The following is a 25,616-nucleotide window of genomic DNA, read 5'->3' on the forward strand; positions in this document are numbered from 1 at the left end:
GTTAGTCCAGAATGCGGCCGCGCGGGTGATAGAGGGAGCACCGCGTTGCTCCCATATAACACCTATCCTGCGCGGCCTGCACTGGCTACCGGTAGTCTTCCGGGTGCAATTCAAGGTTTTGGTTACCATCTTTAAAGCGCTCCATGGCTTAGGACCGGGATACCTTCGAGACCGCCTTCTGCCACCGATTGCCTCCCAACGACCTGTGCGCTCCCACAGAGTGGCCCTCCTCAGGGTGCCGTCGACCAAACAATGTAGGTTGGCGACCCCCAGGGGGAGGGCCTTCTCTGTGGCGGCACCAGCCCTGTGGAATGAGCTTCCTCCAGGATTACGACAACTCCCTGACCTCCGGACCTTCAGACGTGAACTGAAGACTCTATTATTTCAGCGTGCGGGACTAGCCTAAGAACAAAATGTTTTAACCAAATTTTAATGGGGGTTTTATTGGTTCTTACTGTTTTAGTGATCAGGCTTTGATAATATTTAGTTTTAATCTGGGTTTTAAATGTTTATTTATTATATTGTTTTATATTGTTTTAATATGCCTGTGAACCGCCCTGAGTCCTATGGGAGATGGTGCGGTATATAAGTTTAATAAATAAAATAAATAAAATAAAATAAAATATTTAGTTTTAATCTGGGTTTTAAATGTTTATTTATTACATTGTTTTATATTGTTTTAATATGCCTGTGAACCGCCCTGAGTCCTATGGGAGATGGTGCGGTATATAAGTTTAATAAATAAAATAAATAAAATAAAATAAAATATTTAGTTTTAATCTGGGTTTTAAATGTTTATTTATTACATTGTTTTATATTGTTTTAATATGCCTGTGAACCGCCCTGAGTCCTACGGGAGATGGTGCGGTATATAAGTTTGATAAATAAATAAATAAATAAATATGTGCTTCATTGATTAGAGAAAGGTCTTTGCTTGTGTCAGTCATATCAAGTCATGAATGTGCTTAGAAAAGGGGTAATTTCAGAACATTTCATTGTTCTGATGCAAAACCTATGTATAGGTCTGAATGCCACAGTACAGACAAAACATAGTGAGACAGACTAGTTCCAGTTGGCAAAAGAGTGAAACAAGACTGTACACTCTCCCTTTATCTATTCAACATTTATGCTGAGTATATATTATGAGAAGGTAGATTGGGCGAAGAGGAGCATGCCTTTTAAAATTTAAAAGAAGTAATATCAAGAACATGTGTTATGCTGATAGCTAAAAATGCAACTGATCTGCAATCTCTAATAATGAAAATCAACGAGTAAGAAATAAAATTAGATTAACATGAAATACAAAGAGGAATAATCTAATAGATAACAAATACAACAACCAGCCTTAGAACTGATAATGAAGATACTGAATCAGTATCAGAAGCAATAGATACCTTCTGCTTTTTAGGATCAATCATCAAGAGAAAAGGAACAATGCAGGGAAGAAAGAGTAGCACCAGTGAATTTCCAATGAACGCTTTGGAAAAGACATTCACATGGCATGCAATGTCCTAAATCTACAAAGATTAGACTAGGCAAGCAATTGTAGTCCTTCTAACACTTCTATGGAAGTGAAAGTTAGACTTCAAAGAAGCAGGACAGAAAGAATATTTATATTTTTGAAATTTGGTGTTGAGAAAATACCATGAGATTACTGTGGACAGCCATGAAAATAAATCTATCAAAAAACCCAAATCAAACCAGAGTTTTCACTTGAGACGCTAATTAGCAGGCTCATATTATCTTGTTTTGGACACGTTATGCAAAAGACCTAATTCTCTGAAAAAGGCTCTGATGCTGAAAAAAGTGAAAGGAAAGAGAAGAAGAAGAAAGCCAGGCGGATAGACTCAGTTATATTGTAAAAGGGCACTTCTTTAGAAGTCCTTTAAGGACCCGATTAGGGACAGATTGTCCTAGAGAAATTCTCTGTACTCACTAAGAGTCAACACTTACTTGATGGCATATAATCAATCTATATCAGAAGATGGCTGTAACATGCGATGTAAAAGACATTCTGATATACCGTATATACTCGAATATAAGCCGATCCGAGTATAAGCCGAGGTCCCCAATTTTACCCCAAAAAAACTGGGGTAAACTGGGGACTCGAGTATAAGCCGAGGGTGGGAAATGAGGCAGCTACCGGTCGGGGAAACCCTCCCTCCCTCAGCCGAGAAGGCTGGCGGCTCCCCCGCCCCGCCCTCTCACTGCACCGGCAGGGCTTCCCCGCGCTAATGCAAAAGCCCGCCAAGTTTGCGCCATCCGGTATAATGTGAAAAAAAGAAGGAAAAAAAAAACTCGAGTATAAGCCGTATATACTCGAGTATAAGCCGAGGGGACGTTTTTCAGCACAAAAAACGTCCTGAAAAACTCGGCTTATACTCGAGTATATACGGTATCTAACAGGACCACACAATTAGGAAAGTCTTTCTAATAAATTATTACTGTTAAGTCGTTGTATACAAGATGAGTGGCAAATAAACAAATACATGCATACATATATATATATACATACATACATACATACATACATACAATAGAAATCAATTCTTGAATTTTTTCCTTCCATTTCTGGATAAGGCTTTGACTATTCAGGGTCACTATGTGCTCTACTGGAACAATAAATGTTTTATGGAAATGAATGCAAATTAGTTGTGAGTCCCCTTACTCTTTGGGATTTCAGGCAATGATATTATAGTAAATCCTCTGCCTTTACTCTTTGCTTTTTTTCAATCTACTGCCTTTTTATGTCCCCAAAGAATCATCTGTTTTATAAATTCAATATTTAATCTAAGTCATTCAGTGCTCTGTCTTTCTTTATATAGCATGGAAAATAGCCTATTACCACATTAAACACAATAAATTATATAATTCTCTAATATATATGAATTCATTTATTTCCTTAGATGCACAAGTAAGCATCGCCCTGACTTTCACTAAAGGAGCACTGTTTGTCATACCTTTACTATAAATAAAGCAGAAGAGTACTTTTTTTCCAGAGTCCAAAATTGAATAAACAGATTCAATTTTGTAAACTAGTAGTTTTAACATCAGTAATTGCACTTAAAATCTAAGATTTATATAAAGCAATAACCAATTAATTCTCTTTGTGGGTGCAGTCTGAAATTAATTGTAACAGAGATATGCAAGACATGGGGAATGAACAAAGTACATTCCATACTTTAAAATATGCTCCAATGGTCTGTCATAACAAAAAATATTTTATTAATGATATTTATTTTCATAGTAATTTCTGGCTTCCAATTCTGGAAATGTTTGCTTGATCACGGATGTCCTTATAAACAAAATGTAAAACTGTAAAAAAGGCATCAAACATCATTTTTAATGACAAATATGGTTTAATATCATCTGGTATGTCTAATTATGTCTGTTCAAGCAAAATATGATTTAAATACCACATAAATGTATTTGGAGATTATATATTATATGATGATATATATTTTAGATATCAATGAAAGAACATAAGTTTTTCATGTAGAAAATAACAGGTTTAATAAAGATAACGTAGAAGTTGTCTACCAATAACTTTAAAGAGACTGACATGCAGAACAGACATTAGATTGCGTTCTCCTCAGTGACAGAACCTGCCCTAGGGATTAGGGTGACATTGGCCATATTTGCCTCTCATGAGTTTGGGCCACCAACCATTTCTGGAGGGCAGGAATAAATGATGTTGCCTTCTATTCACCTCCAACTCATCATAAATAGAATGTCTGTCTGTAGTTTCCTATTTCAAAATGACAATAATGTTTTCTGGCTTATGCTGGCTCAAGTGCTGTGGTCCAGTTTTCATGCTGTGTTTTACATTGTCTTAGGCAACCCACTTTACTTTGATTAGCCACTGCAGAAAAGCAGAAACAGTCTTATCTCATTTCTTCTCCTTTCCTTCAAAATGGCATGATGAAGCTTCTGAATGCCTTGGCAGTTATGACATTTGCTTGACACAGACAAATTGTTACACACACACACACACACACACACACACACAAACTACATATGCGAGAGGGGGAAGGGGGAGAGGGAATTTTTCCATTATTGAGCTACCTACTTCTCCAGCTGGATTTTTTTTTAAAAAGACCATTTTACAGATTTTCTAGTGAATTAAGTTAAAAGCATTTCACTTCCAACTCTCGAGGTAATAGTCCAATCAGGGACATTGTCCATATCTACCATACAGAAGTGACTTGGCATGGATTAAAGACATTTTCTTTGTTTCCATGTGCCATAAAGTCAAATGACAATAAAATGCAAAAAGCCTGCAATAGCTTTCTATAAAGTTTAGTTCATGCCAGCTGAGTCCTTAGCTCATTAACACTTTATGTCCAAAACAAACAATTTTAAGGTGTACATATACTGCTGTATTGCTCTTGATCTTCTTGACTTTTGGAACTAAAACAAGAAACGGTGACTAGAAGATAAGCATAACAGGATATGGAGTTAGAAAAAAAAATCAAGAGATAAAAATGCATGGATGGCTATATTGTTTCAAAAACTCACATCACTAGAAATGGCCTGATTCTGTTGTTCAGCCACTGGAGAGTCATTACTAATTCGGATAAGGCAAGAATTAAAGTATTCTCAAGAATACAAGGATGTACTGTAGCAACTCATAACAATGCTGTATTGTTTTCAAATATATACCTACCTAATAGTTGCACTCCACGAGTGAGTCCATAGACATCAATCAAAGCCCACAATGGTTCAGTTGTCCTTACCCCACTGAAGAACAACATGGCAGCAGAATCATTCACGCGATAAAATACACGTCCCTTTTTATCCACCCAGAACGCTATGATATTTCCTTCATTTGCAAACTCTTCTGGAAGGGCCTTTGCCCAAAATCCACTTTGAGAAACCAGATCCGGGCATGCATATTTGGGCAGAGTTTCTGGGTTAATCCTAGAGGGATCCTTGGATGTAAATCCCAGTCGAAGAGCTCCACTCCAACAACACTGCTTCTTTGTGATCTAAAAGGGGGAAAACAGAACAAGATCAATATACTTACTTTGCCTCTTTATTAGGTACGCATAGGATTAGGAATATTAATGGATAAGGAAGTTTAATACATCTAACAATCTGATGGTGGAGATATATAGACGAAGAAACTGTGCTTGCACAAAGTGTAGAAATACGAATACAATATGTTATGAGATCTGTTTTTGAAAGGAATGAGGATGTGATACAAAATACTGTAACAATAGGTTGTTTGTCATTCCCAATCATCATGGTGATGTCTACAGGCAATTTCGCAGTAACTCCATTGTTAGCGTGATTTAATCCATATAATGCAATCTTTGTCTATAAATCTAACCTGCCTGATCCTGACAAACATCTATTTGTTGTTACTATATGCAATCAGGGCATATATTTTGCTGTCCCATCCATGCCCAAATAACACCAAATATTTTTATATTTAATTCATCTTCATTTAGTGTAAAAGAATTCGTTTTGAGCAGACTAATTACACTTTTAACAATTTAAGGAATTAACTTCCTTAATTCGATTTTCCAAAGAGCAGGTTAAACAAGAAATATTTTTGAAGTCTGCAGCTGCAGAAATTAGACAATGCAGTAATCATGGCGGGAAGGGTGGAATTTAAATAAAATATAGCAACTTGTGAATCCACCCGTAAAGTTATAATGATAAAACAGAGATAATACAAAGATATGGTGGTTCTGTAATGTTTCTAAATGGAAACAGAGTAAATATTTAATAACTTAAAATAATGCTTAAGCAATATTACTAATATTATTAGTAATATTGCTTAAGTAGCATGGCATTGTTTCTTTACATAAGCAGTTGTTTAAGCATTTTTACTATTATTGAAGCATCATTCAACAAAATATGATTAGCGATTCCACATTTATTTAATGTGGAACCACTTTTTCACATCCTATAATGGAAAATTTTAATGGGAGAGAGAGGGGGGGAATAGAGAGGGAGGGAGGGAGAGAGAGAGAGGGACCATCAATTCTCGACATAAATCACACTCCAGCTGATTCAATTTCTTATTGAAATTTAGAGGGGAAAAAGAATAAAAATATTGATACAATTTGCTAAAATTGAAGAATTTCTCAAGATAATAATAGTTTTTAGAGGAACATTTGCTAACTGAACAGAAGGTTGAATATCTGAATGCTCCATCTTTTCTCTTGGAAAGAGAAGAAAAATAAAATATTTTTCCAGGTCTCATATGTTCCGACCTAGGCTTCCTAGAAATTAAACAGCACAAACTTAGTGCTGACAAACCTCTTTAATTAATACGGTTGTAAATTACCTTCATTTACAGTCCACAAGGCTTGATAAACAGCCTTTCAAAGGAAGGTTATCAACACCCACCTATCTCATGTGGAACACTGCCAAAGAGCTAATTTCCAGATGCAGGGCAAGGTCAAACTTGGCACAGAGTCACAAACAGAAGTTTCAAATCTTGAATCGGCCAGATGAACTAATTGCTTCCTGCAAAAGTTCACATCCCATTCGCTTCTCTTTTATGTCTTATGGGAGGGGCCAATCATCTCCAAGCCTTACCCCCCAAGTCAAACCTGTTTCCTTAATTGTTCCTGACTCCTGGCAGCTCTGTGCATATGCACACTGGAAACGGGCTCACGCTATTCTTCTGCCTTGCTGATGTCAGACTCTGTAGACTCCAGAGGCAGCAAAGAACTACCAGATGGCCTTGGCCCCCTCTCTGCCTCTGTCTCAGAGCCATCATCCAAGACTTCCCCAGACTCCAGGACTGGTCCACGTTCCTCCCCAACCTCCTCACTGTCCAAATATGCTGCCAGCTGTGCTGACCGCTGGTGGACCACAACGCATTATTATTATTATTATTTATTAAATTTTTATACCGCCCTTCTCCCGAAGGACTCAGGGCGGTGTACAGCCAAAAATAAAACACAAGATATATACAATTAAAAACAACGTTTAAAACATAGCAGATTATAAACGGCTGATAATTAAAAATTTAGATTTAAAATTTTAAAATATTAACAAAACCCCAAATTAAAATTCAACACTATTATGCCAGTCCCGCTTGAATGAATAAGTGTGTTTTGAGCTCACGACGGAAGGTCCGAAGATCAGGCACTTGACGTAGGCCAGGGGGAAGTTCGTTCCAGAGCGTCGCTGCCCCCACAGAGAAGGCCCTACTCCTGGGGGCCGCCAGCCGACACTGTTTGGCGGACGGCACCCTGAGGAGACCCTCTCTGTGAGAGTGTACGGGTCGGTGGGAGGCAAAGGGTAACAGCAGGCGGTCTCGTAAGTACCCGGGTCCTAAGCCATGGAGCGCTTTAAAGGTGGTAACCAAAATCTTGAAGCGCACCCGAAAAACCACAGGAAGCCAGTGTAGACTACGGAGCAGTGGTGTTACGTGGGAGCCACGAACGGCTCCTGTTACTACTCGCGCAGCCTCATTCTGGACTAACTGTAGCCTCCGGGTGCACCTCAAGGGCAGCCCCATGTAGAGGGCATTGCAGTAATCCAACCCAGACGTAACCAGAGCGTGAGTGACCGTGCATAAGGCATCCCAGTCAAGGAAGGGACGCAATTGGCGGACCAAGCGAACTTGGTAAAAGGCCCTCCTGGAGACGGCCGCCAGATGTTCATCAAAGGACAGCCGTCCATCCAGGAGGACGCCCAAGTTGCGAACCACCTCCTTTGGGGCCACTAACTCGCCCCCAACAGTCAGCTGCGGATGCAGCTGACTGTACCGGGGTGCCGGCATCCACAGCCACACCGTCTTGGAGGGATTGAGCTTGAGTCTGTTTCTCCCCATCCAGACCCGTACAGCTTCCAAACACCGGGACAGCACTTCAACCGCTTCGTTGGGGTGGTCCGGGGTGGAAAAGTACAGCTGAGTATCATCAGCGTACAGATGATAACTCACCCCGAAACCACTGATGACCTCACCCAGCGGCTTCATATAGATGTTGAACAGGGTAGGTGAGAGAATCGACCCCTGAGGCACCCCACAAGTGAGGCGCCTCGAGGACGACCTCTGCCCCCCTGTCAACACCGTCTGTGACCGGTCAGAGAGATAGGAGGAGAACCACCGATAAACGGTGCCCCCCACTCGTAATCCCTCCAACCGGCGCAGCAGGATACCATGGTCGATGGTATCAAAAGCCGCTGAGAGATCTAATAGGACCAAGGCAGAGGAGCAACCCCTGTCCCTGGCCCTCCAGAGGTCATCCACCAACGCGACCAAAGCCGTCTCCGTGCTATAACCGGGTCGGAAGCCGGACTGGAACGGGTCTAGATAGACAGCTTCCTCCAGGTGCCGGGGGAGCTGCCATGCAACCACACTCTCTACAAACTTCGCCACAAAGCGAAGGTTGGAGACTGGACGATAATTTCCCAAAAGGAACATTGGCTTACCTGAAGGTTCCTTCTATGTACGCTGCGTGAGAGTCCAAAGCAATGGGTTGTTAACTTCATCTGATTGGCCAGAGACTGAGTTGAATTTGTTTAAACACACCTCCTCTTCCTGTTTAGCTCCAGTTTATTAACGAAGAAGCGGTATTGGAGAAGACGAACTCAATGTGAAAACTGGAAAAAACGGAACAATAACCTCCAGATCCCTGTATATAGACAAAAACAATAAGTGAAAATAGGGAGGGGTTGGACTCTCACGCACCGTACATAGAAGGAACCTTCAGGTAAGCCAATGTTCCTTCTCCTGTACGCTGCTAAGAGAGTCCAAAGCAATGGGATATACCCAAGCTAAATATCCCTAGGGTGGGAAAGGAAAGATTAGGAAGATTCAGCAACAGGAAGAACTCGCTGCAGGACCCTCCGTCCGAATGAGGCCTCGGCTGAGGCAAATTGGTCCATCTTGTAGTTTTTAATAAATGGCGAAGGAGAGGCCCACGTGGCTGCTCTGCAAATGTCCAAGATAGAGGCCTGGGTGGCCCAGGCAGCTGTGGTGGCCGCGCTGCGGGTGGAGTGTGCAGTGATGCGGCCTGGAAGATGGTGTTTCTGCTGTCGTAGGCCCTGGAAATACAGGCTTTTATCCACCTGCCTATGGTGGATGGGGAGACTTTGGTGCCCAGAGCCCTTGGTTGAAAGGAAACAAATAGGGATTCTGTCTTCCTGAAAGGAGCTGTTCTGTTGAGGTAAATACGCAGGGCCCTTCTTACGTCCAGCGTGTGCCATCGACGCTCCGATGGATGCTTGGGATGAGGACAAAAATCCGGTAAGATGACTTCTTGAGATCTATGAAAGCTTGTGTTTATTTTAGGAAGAAAGGTAGGGTCTAATCGGAGAATGACTCGGTTAGAGTGAAAAATCAATAAGTCCTTCCTGACCGAAAGGGCAGCGATCTCGGAGATCCTGCGGGCTGAGGTTATGGCTATGAGAAAGGCGACTTTAAAGGTTAAGAGCTTGAGACTGGAGGAGCTCAAGGGTTCAAAGGGAAGGCGTAAGCTTCTGAAGGACAAGGGTTAGGTCCCAGGTAGGGTATCTGTGTACCGGAGGCGGTGCAGATTGTAAGCTCCCTCAGAAAACGCCGGATACGGGGTGTTGAGAAAGTGTGGAGGTCCCGTCACAGAATAAAACAGTGGCAAGAGCTGCAACCTGCGGTGGATGGTGTTGGTGGCTAAACCCTTGTCCAATCCGTCCTGGAGGAATTGCAGGATATGTCTAATGGAGGCAGAAGTAGGTTCTATTCGATGTCTAAGACACCAGCGATGGAATGATTACCATGTGGCCTCGTAAATACGCGTTGTGGATGGGCGTCTAGAAGCCAGAAGGGTGGAGATGACCCCCATGGAATGCTTTTCTTTCTTAGTATCTCCCTGTCAAGTACCAGACGGCTAGTTGGTAACATTGAGGTTCTGGGTGGAGAATGGCTCCTTGGCGTAGGGAAATCTGATCCGGTGGAATTCGCCAAGGTGGATTGATGGACAGGCTCACCAGATCCGCAAACCAACTCCGTCGAGGCCAGTAAGGGGCTATGAGGAGAACTTCTGCCTTCTGTTCCAAGATCTTTCGTATGACCCTTGGCAGAAGGGGAGTCGGGGGGAAGGCATAAAGAAGGCCCCGGGGCCACTGACATCATAGAGCATCTGTTCCCTCTGCTCCTGGGGTTTGGAACCTGGAGAAGAACCTTGGAAGTTGTTTGTTGGTCGGGCTGGCAAAGAGGTCTAATATGGGTTGCCCGAATTTGATCGTGATTGTGAGAAACAGATCCGGATGCAGTTGCCACTCTGATTGATCGATGGTCGTCCTGCTCAGCCAATCCGCTTGTGTGTTGGCGACTCCGGATATGTGGGCTGCCTGTAGTGAGAGAAGATGTTTTTCTGCCCACAGGCCTATGGCTGCAGCCTCCTTCATCAATATGCGGGATCGGGTGCCTCCTTGACGGTTCACATGGGCCTTTGTGGTAGTGTTGTCCGTCAGCAGTAGCACATGATGGTTTGATAGCTGCGCTTGGAAGTACCTGAGAGCTAGATGAGCAGCTCTCATTTCCAACCAGTTGATGTCGTTCTTGAGGTCGTTGGGGGACCAGCGACCCTGAGTTACCTGGTCTGATAGGTGGGCACCCCAGCCGTAGAGGCTTGCATCCGTGGTGAGGACGAGACGGCAATGTTCCTGGAATGAGCAGCCCTTTGTCAGGGCTGGAGACAGCCACCACTGTAGAGACTTTCTGACCTTTGGGGGCAGAGGAATTCTGATATCGGTATGGCTGTTGCCTGTTCTTTGGTGTGGGAGAAGTAGCCATTGTAGGGGTCGTGAGTGAAGATGTGCCCAGGGCACGATCGACAGACAAGAGACCATCTTTCCCAATAACTGTGAGAGCAGTGAAAGTGGAACCCTCTTGAGTGCCTTTACCTTTTTTGTCGTGTCTCTTATGTTGAGGAGACGGTCTCGGGAAAGAAACACCTGGCAGGATCTGGTGTTGATTCTTGCTCCCAGATGGACAATTTCGGTCGTAGGCACTAGATGGCTCTTTGCTTTGTTGACCGAAAAGCCGTGATCCTGTAGGGATTGAATTGTTACCTGTAAGTCCCGTAACGCCTGCTGGGCGGAGGACGACAGAATCAATATATCGTCCAGGTAACATTGCATTCTTACTGGAATTGTGCGAAGGTGGGCCACCACAGCATCCAGAATCTTGGTGAAGGTACGAGGAGCGGAAGATAGACCGAAGGGCAGGGCCCTGTATTGAAAATGGGCTCCGGCATAACTGAACCTGAGAAAGCGTCTGTGGGCAGGTCTGATGGGTACATGTAGATAGGCCTCCTTGAGGTCGATGGATGTTAGATAGTCCCCTCTTCTGATGCTCCCTAAGATTGAATTGAGGGAGTGCATCTTGAATCTGCGATATTTGATGTGAAGGTTCAGTTGCTTCAGGTCTAAGATGGCTCTGGTGCCGCCTGATTTTTTGTCCACTAGGAAAAGAATTGAATAGAAGCCGGTCCCCTGGTGAGGCATGGGAACCGGTTCTATGGCACTGATGGACAATAGGTGTCGAATCTCGTCTTCCATTTGAGCCCTCTTGGTGGGTTCTTTGGGAATCTGGCATTGGATGAATCTCCTCGGAGGATTTGAATTGAATTCGAGGGAGAGACCAAGGGTGATGGTTTGCAGTACCCAGGCATCGGTTGTCGTGCGGGACCAGGTAGGGACGAACTTGGTGAGATGACCGCCGATGGGATCCTGGCCGGGATAGTCATTTGTTCCTGCGATAAGGTCGGAAACCGGATCCACGGTAGGGACGTCTGGTCTGGGATTGCCTGGTCCTGTCACGAAAGGACTGTCTGTCCTGAAACCTGTCAGGGGGAGGTTGGAAGGAACGTTGATAGGCTGGGGATTGGAACCCGGGATCCTGGGTGCGAAAAGGCTGTCTGCGGTAAGGAAGAGAAGGACGTCTATCTGAACGTCTAGAGACGTAGGGAAGGATCTTACATTTGTCTTTTCCCTCAACTAAAATAGGGTCTAGGGCTTCACCAAAGAGAGATCCACCCTTAAATGGGGCAGCCGCTAACCGCCATTTGGTCTTCATGTCAGCTTGCCATTGTCTGAGCCATAACAGCCTCCTGGAGGTGATGCTGGAGGCAAGGGCTCGGGATGCAAATTTTGCAGAATTAAGGGTGGCATCCGCAGTGTATTCAGCAGCCGCTATCAATTTATTTATGTCCTGATGTAATCTGGAATCATCCTGAGGAATCCTCTCCTGCATTTGTCTGAGCCATATCAAAGAGGTTCTAGCAAAGAATGAGGCTGCTGTGGCAGATCTGATAGCCCAGGCAGCCGCTTGATGGGTTTTGCGGGTGGAGAGTTCCGCTCTGCGGTCTTCCATTCGGAGACCTTCTGCTGCATCTGAAGGTATAATGTTGGAGGAAGAAGCCAAGGTGGCAATTGGGGTGTCTACGGTAGGAACCTTGAGGAGGTCCTCAAGATCCTGATCCATCGTGTACATCTTTTTGTCTGAGCCACTAGGAGTAGGAATGGCACCAGGGTGACCCCATTGACGTTGGATGGTGTCCAAGAAGAGCTTGGGTGGAAGGAATTACCCGTTGCTCTGAGACTGGTTCAGTAAAGAGGAATTTGTTGGGGTCTGACAGATCTGAAGCTCCCTCAGATTGGCGTAAGGCAACCCCCATGTTGGCCGTAACTTTTGCCTTGTGTAGTAATGTGTAGAAAAGCTCATGGCGAAAAAGGCCGGTGGGAGCAGGTTTGTCTGGGGCAGACTCTTCGTCCTCAGACAGATTATACTCTGCTATGTCTTCCTCCCCCAAAAAGGAGTCCTCACTATGGTGTGAAGGAGTTGGAGAGCGTGTGCGCAGCGCGCATAGTCTGGGTGGGTGGCTATCAGAATGGGGTCTTTGGTCAGAGCTGCCCGAAGGAGATGGAGCTGGGAAACCTCTCTGAGTGAAGGCATTGTCAATGCCTTGAGAAATGGTTTGCATGATAAGATGACGTATATCCTGAGAAATGGCAGGATTACTGTCCTCTCTGTGGGAGACTCCCGCTGCTGTGGGAGTGAAGGTGGCAGAAGGTGCCTGATGTGGGGGCTCAGGCATGGCTCTAGAAGAATCTCCAAAAACTGTACAAATTGTTTCCTGGTTTTCTCCTGAACCACTAGGGATAGTGGGAGACCATCCAGGCTGATTTAATAAAGGAGAATCTTCAGTTAGTGGAACAGAAGTTTCCTGCCTTCCTCTGCTAATCTTTGTTTTGCTTTATCAAATTGCCTATCCAAGGCCCGTTGTCTTCTGGAGGCATCTCTCTCTGCAGCAGCAGAGGTTTGGAGAGAAGTAGAAGACTTAGATTTGGTGGCAGAAGCCCTTGATTTGGATCTGCTCTTGTGAGGGGGAGGAGCCACGCTAGTAAGGTGTCCTTGGGAGGGCGAGGCAGAAGCCCGGGAAGGAGATCTGCTGCGATCCGCCATCTTGGAAATGAGGCCTAGTGGTTATCAGAGGCCTTGGAATATATGCCCAAATAATATAGTGGCCCTGATCTGAGAATCCTGGAATAAGATCAAATAATAAGGGCCAGTTAGCACCAAGCTGACACCACAGCCGGATTCAAAGCATTCAAAGGCTGCATGGGGGGTTGCTTTGGGGTCCCAAATGGCGCGAAGCAGGCACCACTGCTCCTATAGCGCCCTTTTTACTGCAGCGTTGGCAGGGGGAACTAGCCTCCGACACCACGGATCTTTTCTCCACCCCTGCAGGCGCGAAGCCGACACCACGGCTTCTCCTGCGCTCCGCTGGCCTCCACTTACAGTTTGGTGAGGTCCAGCGATGTCCGTTCCTCAAACCGGCGATTCTACGAGGCTTGAGAGGCTTGGAATGTGAAAAAATGGCCGCCGGCTTTCGGGCGGCTCAGCTGAGCGGCGCTGGGCTGCGCACGAAGCACGAGCCTCTTTCCTTGCTGCTCCGGCTCCCAGCAGTCAAGAAAAAACAATTGGGCACTTTAAAACTTTTTTTAAGAATTTTTCCTAATTTATTGAAGTCCTATGAGCTGATAAAAGAGTCAAAAGCAATGGAGCTAAAGGAGGTAGTCTCTCTATGGCCGACTGAGTTAATAAACTGGAGCTAAACAGGAAGAGGAGGTGTGTTTAAACAAATTCAACTCAGTCTCTGGCCAATCAGATGAAGTTAACAACCCATTGCTTTGGACTCTCTTAGCAGCGTACAGGAGAATAGCTGGGTCCAGGGAAGGCTTCTTGAGGAGAGGTCTCACCACCGCCTCTTTCAAGGTGGCGGGGAAAACCCCTTCCACCAAAGAAGCATTTATAATCCCCTGGAGCCAGCCTCGTGTCACTTCCTGAGCAGCCAGCACTAACCAGGAAGGACACGGGTCCAGTAAACATGTAGTTGCATGTAACCTCCCCAGCAACCTGTCCACGTCCTCGAGAGCCACAGAATCAAACTCATCCCAAATAACCTCAACAAGACGCATCTCTGTCATCTCGGTTGGATCATCGCAATCTTGGTCCAAACTATCCCAAAGTTGAACAATTTTATCGTATAGATAACAATTTCATTCAAGGGGACAGGCACCGTAACAGAGAAGGGATACCTTCCTGCTAAAATTGAGAGAACTCAAACCATACCCACTCAACCAATCAAATTGTTTTTGCAAAATATGGAATCTCCTTCAGTATGGAAACATATGGGAAAATACTGCAAAGGCTGGCATATCAAGCCAATGTTTGTGTTAAAAACACAGAAAGTGGAAAGATGCACCAACTTACCTTAAGCCTAATTTGCTCATAGATGACTATTGGCCTGTTGCTGAAGGTGATTGCATTGCAGAAACTTGCCTGTCGCTTGACCACTTTCTGAGTAGTATCCATAATGATCTGTGACCCCTTGGTGTGAGGATGGAAAAGCAGTGGGCTGACAGAGAGAGTGCCACACTGTGAGATGGGTAGACAGTGCTTTTGCTTGTGGTGGTATCGATGAGAGGAAGCAGGAAAGGGTCCACCGATGGAATCTGAGACAAGAATAAGGAAAGAGAAAGCTGATCTTTAAATCAAACAAAAAGGAACCACTATTGGTGAAAAAATTGAATGAAATCATTGCTTAGCTATGAGACTATTGCAATTTGTTAAAAAAATGCAGTATAACATAAACTACAATATAATATAAATAACATAAATAATCACAATATAACCATACATATTTAAGTCAGGGACTATATGGCATTCAGTACACTTTTTGTAGCTTGCGAAATGTTCTTTCATCACAATTGCTTAATATCAGTAATTCAAAATAAATTCTGTAAAATAAATTCTAGATGAAACTACATATAGAAGGGAAAGAACAAGTGTACTGCATTTTCTGTATTTATTGTATTTGTCAGCAATTAGTCCCAGATTTTAACTAAATCTAGAAATCTTAAGAAAATATATAAGGGTATATAGTAAAAATACAAAGTACATTGATGATATTACCTAGCTTGGTAGTGAAACACCTTCAGGTTAACAACCAAGCTCAAAGAACACCAAGGACTCCATTGTTGATATGGATGGATAGCATTTATGGCTTGCCACAAAAGCCTAGAAATAACCCTAACCCTAACCAAATACAATATGACTTCATGATGTGGTGCATGTGTTTTTAATATATAGCTTATTTTCGGTGGTTTTCGGTGATTCATAAAAACATTGCACATTGATCTGAATTCTTCACACAGTAATAAATTTTAGGTCAGCACTAAATACAGGAAATACCATGGCAAATCAATTTGAAAGTAAATAGTATTGAACATTGATACCTAATATTTGTTTCCCTTTCCTGTCCAGTAGTGTTGTGCAGATGAAAAGAGATATGCTAAACCTTCAGTTTCCATTAGTGTAGAATGCTCGCTGAGTGTAAACAGAAATTGACATTGGAAACACCAGCCATGTAAGAGGAGAATCTAGTTGTGAATATTTAATGATCGTTTATTTCCGTGGTCTACAAATCAATTTGAATGTTGTTTGCTTTCCTTCAGTAGGCCTCTCAAGCAGTGCAGACTTTAAAAAACCACTCTGTTGCTAAATATAAACTAACAGTTAATCTTTTGGAAGAAAGAAAGAAAAAATGCTGGTCATAATATTTTGGGATTTAGTTCTGGAATATTTTTTAAAATGCCAGTGTTCTCTTCTAGTTTAATTACATTGTAATGGAAAGCTTTATCTTGGACATATTTTCTATGCACATTGATGTAACCTGGAAGCTATCCTATTAAATTTCAACAAGATTATAAATCAGAATTTGGTTCAGAGCTGGAAAAGATGGAAGAAGCCAGGAACAATAGGAAGATAAGGAATGATAAAGAATCTTAATAAGAATTCATAGAGAAATAGACAATATATAGCAATGGTACAGTGTATTAAATTCAAGAACAGCAATGAATTCTACTGGTGACAGTGCATACCAAAAAGAAATCATGAGGTTTTTTTGGAAATTGCATTGAATGCTGGATAATTTGTTAGGGCACAAAAATAAATAATACATTTATTAGCATCAATTATTCTGATCCACTCACTAGTTCATAGCATGGTCCTTAACATGCTATTCAAAGGTGAAACAGAGTCCTGAACGAGGAAAAATATGCGCATGCTTCTGCTAATCTATTCATGAAGGAAAATACCACAATAGGAATTATATTTATAAGTAAAAAAACCTGGAATCTTGGTTTTTTCAGAAGAAAAAGAAAGCAAAATTGCATTGTTTCTATTTCTGAGAAAATGAACTCTTCCAGAAATTATTTCAATGTAAAATACGGTAATCTAACTTTAGATAACTTAAAGAAGTAATAAACAGGTTCCAAATGACAGAAGAGAACCAAGAAAGTTTTAAAGAGCAAGAAAACTTTCTTGCAATGTTATTTATTTTCTGTTTTAACGTATGTTCTAAGTTTCAATAAATCTTTTTTATTGCCCAAATCAGGGAAACAAGAAGGAACACACATTCTAGTAAAAACTGTTAAGATTTTAAGGCAAGGGGAACTAATATTTGGAGTACTTTCTCCTCAAAATATTATGTCAAGGAATAAATAAGTATAATACATCAGAGTGCTAGAAACTTTGAACTGACCACTAGAACACAGGGAACAAGGATAATTTTAATCCTGTTGAGGGATAAAGACTTGTACAGAACCTACATATTTATATATTTTAATTTGTTTACAGTAGTTTAAAATAATAATGAAGAAAGATTACTAAAACCAAAAACTTCTTAATTGATATTTGCATTTTGCTGAAAAATAAAGGACTAATATCTGTGATAAAAGCTAAGAAACATTCTGAAGGGAGACCTTGTTTCATTCAGAGTTTCTGGTGCCAGAATAAATGGTATTTGGTGGATCCAATGAGGAACAGTGGAAGAGAATGAATATTTGGTTTATGTTTTCTTCTAGGCTAAGAACATAGCTGAAGATGAAGATGCTTAGAACTCTCCAGACCCTTTCATTTTTTCATTCAAAACAGTTAGTGCTGCTGAGAGCCTAGATTAAATGCTTCACCTGCCATGTCAAATTTTCCTTCTGAGGCTACAACCCTTTTTTAAACTTGGAGAGGAAAATTAGAAAAATTATATAGTCTTCTGGATTCTCTTCACTGCTCCAGGAGATTGTGGCCTTGCTCAAAAATAGATACTTAATAGGGTGTGATCTAGGTTTAACTGCAGAATGAAAAATTATTTTTATTTATTTATTTGTATTTTGTCTTTATTAGTTTTAGAAGTAATTCAAGGGAGCAAACGTATCCAATGTACCTTCCTGCTACTATTTTCCCCACAATATCCTGGAGAGGTGAATTGGGCTGAGATAGAGTAACTGGCCCAAAGTCATCCAGTTGGCTTTCATTGCTAAGGCAGGACTTGAACTCAGGGTCCCCTGGTTTCTAACCTGGTGCTATAACCACTGGACCAAATTAGCTCTCTATTTTAAAGTAATTATAATAATTATTTATTTATAATTTTAATATATGACCCTCTAATAAAAGTATCTATTATTAAAGTTGGATCTTTTTAACTGAAGACTAAGAATTCATGCAATATTTGGGCAGAAGAGGACAGTGACTGGCCCAAGGTCACCCAGTTGGATTTCATGGCTAATGTGGGACTAGAAATCACAGTCCCCCAGTTTTTCATCTGGTGCTTTAAGCACTAGACCAAACTGGGTCTCTTTGTGGTGGTGTTCTGATTTTCGATCCAGAAAACATGTCCAACCTTTCCAATGTTCCTTTTGCAAAATCAGTTTTTAAAAACTGACAAGTTAAAATAAAGTCATTTTGAAAACAATTTAGTTTATACATAGTGAGATTAATACAATTATAGTACCATCAGCTAGCATAATCATTTAATTCATGAATTCCTAAACAGAGAGATGACATTTAAAGGACAAAACATAGCATGCACACTTATGCCTGAAAATGGTGAAAGCAAGAGTGTTTTGCAACAATATGCCAAGATACAAAATGAGCTAACCATATCTTTCCCTATTTTGATTTATTCTTGGTTTTGCTGTTTCTTTTTTTGTGCTTTGTATATGTTGCTTATCCCCAAAGAAAGTAGCAAGGGAAATATGAATTAGTATGAGTGAGTGAATGAGTATTGAATATGAATGAGTATTGAGAATGAATGAGTATGAATTAGCATTCTCTTCAGGCAATTAAGAAGCAGAGTTATTTTACCATGCTCTTCTTGGATTAATCTGAAGCAGTACCAACATAATTTGTCTTGGCGAGATGGGTGGCATAGAAGCTTAATAATAAATGAACATTGCTTTCATTTTTAAACTCATTTCTCCTGATTTTGGCAAAGCAGATAGTAGGTTAGGATCCACTAGTACATTTGATTAAATGTAGATTGTAGAATTAGAATATTTCTACATTTATTATTTATTAATTATTCTAGTATTATTAGAATAAATTAGCAAAAGTTTCTGGTTTTGAATTTACCTTTTAAGAATTTACCTTTATCCTGTTAAAATGAATGAAGCCTAATATAACAAGGAATGAAATTTTGTTACGAAGAGCTAAAACTTCTATTCAGTTCTGAAATTAAATACAAATACAGTTGAGGTCTCCTGTTTTGTTCCAGGCTGTGGTTAATGGATCTTCAAGCTCTGCTTTAAAAAAACAATACCGCAGCATAAAATTTATCCTGCTTGAGAAAAGATTGATTAGTGAATAGAGAATGAGAATTCCTGTTATGCGTCAGTAAAACTTAAAAGTAAGCACTTTGATGTAGTGGCTAAGGCACCAAGCTAGAAATGGGAAGATCCTGAGTTCTGCCTTAGGCACATAGCCAGCTGGCTGACCTTGGGCCAGTCACTTTCTCTTGGCCTTAAGAAGGAAGCAATGACAAACCACTTCTGAAAGATCTTGTCAATAAAACTGCAGTCTTGTCCAGGCAGTCGCCAGGAGTTATAAACTGTCTTGAAAGCACCAAAATAAAATAAAGACACAACAAATCAAGTATTTTGTAGTAAAGCTAGTCAACAGGATAGAAGACTTTTGCAGGATTTGCACAATAAGTATGTATTTTGAATAAGAACAAATAAGAAGGATTTGCCTGATTATTTCTGAAAAAAAACAAAAAACCACAAGATGAGATCCCAAACAATAATGCTAACTAGGGTAGTTAGTGTAAGATACACCACTTTCCAAACAACATACAGGTTTGGTTTCTCTGGAATTGCTATATTAGCCTTTATTTGAATTTGCAAAATTTGCTGAAGTGGGCACACCCGATAGTATGGTTTGTTTCCTGAAAACAAAACCCAACCACAACAAACACTGAAATAATTCATATGACAGTTTTCAGAACAAATATCATATGGACTTGCAACAGGGAAGGGAAACTGTATATGTTATATATATAGCAAAAGGCTTTGTAAGTATATGTGAATAACATTTTGACTAACATGCCTTTACTTCTTTTCAATGTGGCATACTTAGTGTCAGAAACTGTTGAATCTAATATTCTACGAAACAGACAATCTGACTGGGTTTTGTCTCTTTCTTCAGCTTATAGATAGCATTCAGCCTTTCCAGTCCTGATGTTTCCAAGATTTTGGGCTACCAGTCCCACTGTCTGCAAATTGTTGAAGTTATACAGGTAATCCTTGATTTATGACCACAACTGAGCCCAAAATTTCGGTTGTTAAGTGAGACAGTTGTTAAGTGGGTTTTGCCCCATTTCTCAACCTCAATTGTTAAGTGAATCACTGCAGTTGCTAAGTTAATAACACGGTTCTTAAGTAAATCTGCCTTCCCCATTGACTTTGCTTGTCAGAAGGTCACAAAAGGTGATCACATGATCACAGGACACTGCAACCATTATAAATGTGAGTCAGTTGCCCAGTGTCTAAATTTTGATCACGTGACCATGGGGATGCTGCAATGGTCTTAACTATGAAAAATTCTCGTAAATCACATTTTTCAATGCCATTGTAACTTTGGTCACTAAACAAACTGTTGTAAGTCGAGGACTACCTATATTTCATACATTTGTAGTGAATCTCATAAGGGATATTTGTAGCAGAGCAAATTCATCTGGTAGAAGAGGAAGAGGCATGGTGAGATTGTGAATTTCTCTGGGTTCATCAGATGTAGATTTATTAGGGCAGAGCTATCGTTAGAATCATCCATTTCAGATGGGAGACCAGAGGCAGGGAAACGCTCCATTCAGCTTTTGCCCCCAACTAGCCTGCCATCTTCTCTTTAGAAGTGTTGAAATAAAACTGAATTCAACCAGTACCAACTTTCAATTATTTCCACAAATTATAGGCATAGCAAAACAACTTCCAAAACATTTTTCCTCTATAAATTCTATTACCGGTATGAATATATACCAGTTCATCTCTTTTGTCAAAAAATTGAAGGATAAACTCAGGGACAGTGGCAGGGTTTTTTTCATATGCAGATTGTGAGAAGACAGTTTAATTATTGTGCTGGAGTATCAGAGCAGTTTGGGAAAAATGAAGAATCATTTCTCGGGCAGATAAAAAGGCTACGTGCAGTTTTATTTAAGAATGGGAAGAAAGTGTTGCTGGAAAACTGAAAGCATATGAGCTTGCTTAGTTTTGGTGAAAATTGTGCCTTTTTTTCCCGTCTCTGAGAGATTATTTGGGGAAAAGGAGGAAGGGTTGAATGGCAATTTTAAAAATTACCCTAAATGTTAGATTGGAAGCAGACTATTCTTTAACACATCTGTCAGGTAAGCTCCAAAGTACAGATGTGATATTGAATCTTACTTGAAAACGTAATGCTGTTCAACTCAAGGAAACATCAGAAATTTCTAATTTGGCACGTTCATTACATCATGATAGATTGACATAGATAATGGAAATAGTATTGCTGAATATGGATATAAACAACTAGTTATACATCTGAGACTAATAGAATTAAATAGGACATTTCCCATTTAAATTGAGAAATGTTAATATGCTTTGATACAGTTAGTGTACAAAATGAACATGTAATAAAATACATAATATGCTTCAAGTCAGTTTTTGATCATCCAATATGATAGGTAGTAACATTGTCTCTCTTTAGTAACGCTTCAATATTTTTTCACTTATCTTTTGCACCTTTTTTATCATTCCCACACTATTTAAAATTCCATTTAAAAAATTTACAATAGCGATAATAAACTCTGTGAGCTTTTCAGATGTAGTTATGTACATTATTTGGGACTAACTTCATTCAGCAGGGCTCTTCAGCTTTAGCTTTTCATTAAAAGATTCAGCTTTATTCAGCTTTATCTTTCAGTAAAAGATTACTCATTTACTATCAATTCCCTTTCTCCATTATAAAAATGGAGAAAAACTTAAAGCTGATGTGTTGAGTATTATTTTTTATAATTCAATATCCATGTACATTTTTGGTTGTAGATTATCTGAGGATAGTATATAAGCATGTAACAAATGAAGAAACTAAAGGAGTTTTGTGATTTTCTTCTCATATAACTATATAATTAGAAAAGAAATCCATCTATTTAATCTGCTTTTTTCATACTATGTGCCTTGTTCTGAAAAGCCTGTGTTACAAACATTTCTTGTGTAAAAAGCTATCCACACAAAAATACTCTTAAATGAAGCATATCACATAACTGAAAGTCTTTTTTTCCTAATGTTCAAGAAGAAATTGTAATTTTAATAGTATCAGTTCTGTATTCTACCCACAAGAAAAATATCATGTGCTCTTCTATTTATGCTGTTTTCAACATCATTATATTGAACTCCATTCATACAGTATTTTATTATGGACATCTGCTGCCTTGCACAATAACTGGTAGCCAATTACTATAAACAGTATAATAGAATTGCAGCATGCTTTGCTCCAAGAATGAATGCTTGGAGCAAAGCATGTTGCTTTTTAGGGTAGCCAGTCCATGTTATTCTTATTATCTGCAATTGCTATGATATCTGATATTGTAATAAAAATAATAATTTCCCTTTGCATCTGACAAAAAAGTCATTCTTTTTAAAAACATTTGGGGTCATTTTTACTTCTTCCTCCAGCTGGTTAGGTTTTATGTATACTCTTGCTTTTATTAATATGAGAGCCACTTATCAAGGAGCTGGCATCTTTAGGCAGCCTTCTGAAAGGCTGAAATCACCTGGCTATGTTCATTTTTTTGTTGTTAGTTGCGAAGTCGACCCATCGCAATCCCATGGACAACGTTCCTCCAAGCCTTCCTGTCCTCTACCATCCTCTGGAGTCCATTTAAGCTCACGCCTACTCTCTTCCCTGTCTTCTTTTGCCGTCAATCTTTCCCAAAATTAGGCTCTTCTCCAGTGAGTCCTTCCTTCTCATTAGGTGGCCAAAGTATTTGAGTTTCATCTTCAGGATCTAGCCTTCTAAAGAGCAGAGGGTTGATCTCTTCTAGGATTGACTTGTTCGTTTGCCTTGCAGTCCAAGGGACTTGCAGGAGTCTTCTCCAGCACCAGAGTTCAAAGGCCTCAATTCTTTGGCACTCAGCCTTTCTTATGGTCCAACTTTCACAGCCATACATTGCAACTGGGAAAACCATAGCCTTGACTATATGCACTTTTTTTGGCAGGGTGATGTCTTTGCTTTTTAGTATGCTGTCTAGATTTGCCATAGGTTTCCTCCCCAGGAGCAAGCGTCTTGTAATTTCTTGGCTGCAGTCCCCATCTGCAGAGATCTTGGAGCCCAGGAAAATAAAATCTGTCACTAACTCTGTTTCTTCCTTATCTATTTGCCAGGAATTGAGACAGCCAGATGCCATGATCTTAGTTTTCTTAATGTTGAGTTTCAAGCCAACTTTTAAACTCTTCTTCTTCACCCGCATGAAGAGGGGCCTCTGTGGCTCAGGCTGCTAATGCAGTCTGTTATTAACAACAGCTGCCTGCAATTACTGCAGGTTCTAGTCCCACCAGGCCCAAGGTTGACTCAGCCTTCCATCCTTTATAAGGTAGGTAAAATGAGGACCCAGATTGTTGGGGGCAATAAGTTGACTTTGTATATAAATATACAAATAGAATGAAGACTATTGCTAACATAGTGTAAGTTGCCCTGAGTCTTCGGAGAAGGGCGGGATATAAATGCAAATTTTTTAAAAAAAGAGGCTCTTTAGTTCCTCTCCACTTTCTGCTATTAGAGTGGTATCATCTGCATATCTAAGACTGTTGTTATTTCTCCCGGCAATCTTAATTCCAACTTTTGATTCATGTAGCCCCACCTTTCTAATGATGTGCTCTGCATATAAGTTAAATAGGCAGGGTGACAGTATGTTCATTTTAGATGAGTATATAATTGCTGAGCTAATTCAGACCAAAGACTTACCTACTTCAATATTCTGAATCTCAACGTAACTGATCAGGTGCTCTGGGCCCACCACCATTGTTTCTTGTGTTAAGAGATAATATTGAACAATTAATTTCCTTTTTGTTTTTCCTAATCCTTTTTAAAACTGGTCAAGTTGGTTTCTTTGCTGTATCTTCCAGAAACAGATTTTAATTGAATTTTGGAATGATTTAAGTAGTCCTGTCTTTGTTCATTTGGTATTGACACACTCTGGGTTCCTTTGATTGAATAGGGCAGTGGTTCTCAACCTTTATAGTGCTGCGACCCCTTTAATAAAATTCCCCACGATGTGGCGACCCCAACCATAAAATTATTTTCATTTTGAATTTATCGCACCTGAAGCCGTATTGGCTAGCGATCTGAACTCCTTGCAATTGCCTTGAGGACAGAGGCATTAAAGCGGAGACTCCTCCCCTATTAAGTTTATTGCACCTGATTAGGCTAGCGATTGGGAGTGATTGCAGCTGGCTTGAGAGGGAGACATCAGAGCAAAGATATCTCTCTTTTTTAATTCATCACGCCTGAAGCCGAATTTGGCTAGCGATTTGAAAAGCCTGCAGCTGGCTTGTGGGGTCATAGGGGTGCAGGTGGGCTTGTTGATCACGTACCTGGCTCCTTGCTACATGACTACAGCCCTGCCCGAGCTGCTGGAGGTGCTTGCCGGGGTGGTGGTAGAGACCCCCAGACTTATAGTCATGGGGGACTTTAACTTACCATCAACCGGCTTGTCATCAATGGCAGCTCGGGAGTTCATGGCCTCCATGACGGCCCTGGACCTGACACAAATAGTTGATGGCCCTACTCACATGGGGGGAGGCACACTGGATCTGATTTTTATCTCTGGACAGTGGTTAAATGATCTGGATTTAGGAGATTTAATTACCAAGCCATTGCCATGGTCAGATCATTTTCTCCTTCGTCTAGACTTTCAGACCACCGCTCAACATCGCAGGGAGACGGGACCAATACGCTGGTTCCGTCCCAGTCGCCTAATGGACCCGGAGAGGTTCCTGATGGAGCTTGGGCCATTTCCTGAGGATCTGGCCCATGGCACGGCTGAGGAATTAGTTGCGGCCTGGGAACGGGCCGCGACTGGCGCTTTAGACTGTGTCGTGCCTTTGCGGCCTCTGACCCGGCGCAGATCTCAACCAGCCCCCTGGTTCTCCGAGGGGCTGAGGGAGATGAAACGCTGGAGAAGACGCCTAGAGAGTGCCTGGAGATCCAGCCGTTCCGAGGCTGACCGGACACTAGTTAGGTCCTATAGTAGGACTTACCTAGTGGCACTGAGGGAAGCGAAGCGTTCCTAAGTTTCCTCCCCCATTGTGTTGGCAGATAATCGCCCGGCAGCCCTGTTTCGGGTGACCCACTCCCTCCTTCATCAGGAGGTGCGGGATGACCCCTTACAGGGCCGTGCCGAGGAGTTTAGTGGTTATCTATACGATAAAACCGTTCAGCTTCGGGACGGAATGGATCAACAGTGGGTAGATCCAGGTGAGGGGCTGGAGACACGTCTTGTTGAGATTATTTGGGATGGATTTGACCCTGTGACTCCCGAGGACATGGACAGGTTGTTGGGGGGGTTGAATGCCACCACATGTTTATTGGACCCGTGCCCCTCCTGGTTGGTGCTGGCCACACAGGAGGTGACACGAGGCTGGCTCCAGGGGATTATAAATGCTTCTCTGATGGAGGGTGTTTTCCCCGCTGCCTTGAAAGAGGCGGTGGTGAGGCCCCTCCTCAAGAAGCCCTCCCTGGACCCGGCTGTTTTAGGAAATTATCGTCCTGTCTCCAACCTTCGCTTTGTGGTGAAGGT

At 41.5% G+C, this 25,616-nt stretch overlaps 1 protein-coding gene across 2 annotated transcripts in view; it reads right to left on the reverse strand.

Moving 5' to 3' along the window:
- LOC131200613 (E3 ubiquitin-protein ligase NEURL1-like) overlaps positions 1-25,616 on the reverse strand; it is a 156,609-nt gene that overhangs the window by 45,518 nt on the left and 85,475 nt on the right. For both annotated transcript variants that reach the window (XM_058187658.1, XM_058187659.1), the window contains exons 2-3: positions 14,729-14,970; positions 4,667-4,988 (exon numbers count right to left, since the gene is read on the reverse strand). In XM_058187658.1, the coding sequence (XP_058043641.1) occupies positions 4,667-4,988; positions 14,729-14,970 (564 nt within the window). The remainder of the gene's footprint in view (positions 1-4,666; positions 4,989-14,728; positions 14,971-25,616) is intronic.

The sequence above is a fragment of the Ahaetulla prasina genome, chromosome 6 (genome assembly GCF_028640845.1).
Source record: "Ahaetulla prasina isolate Xishuangbanna chromosome 6, ASM2864084v1, whole genome shotgun sequence".
In the NCBI taxonomy this organism is placed as follows: Eukaryota; Metazoa; Chordata; class Lepidosauria; order Squamata; family Colubridae; genus Ahaetulla; species Ahaetulla prasina.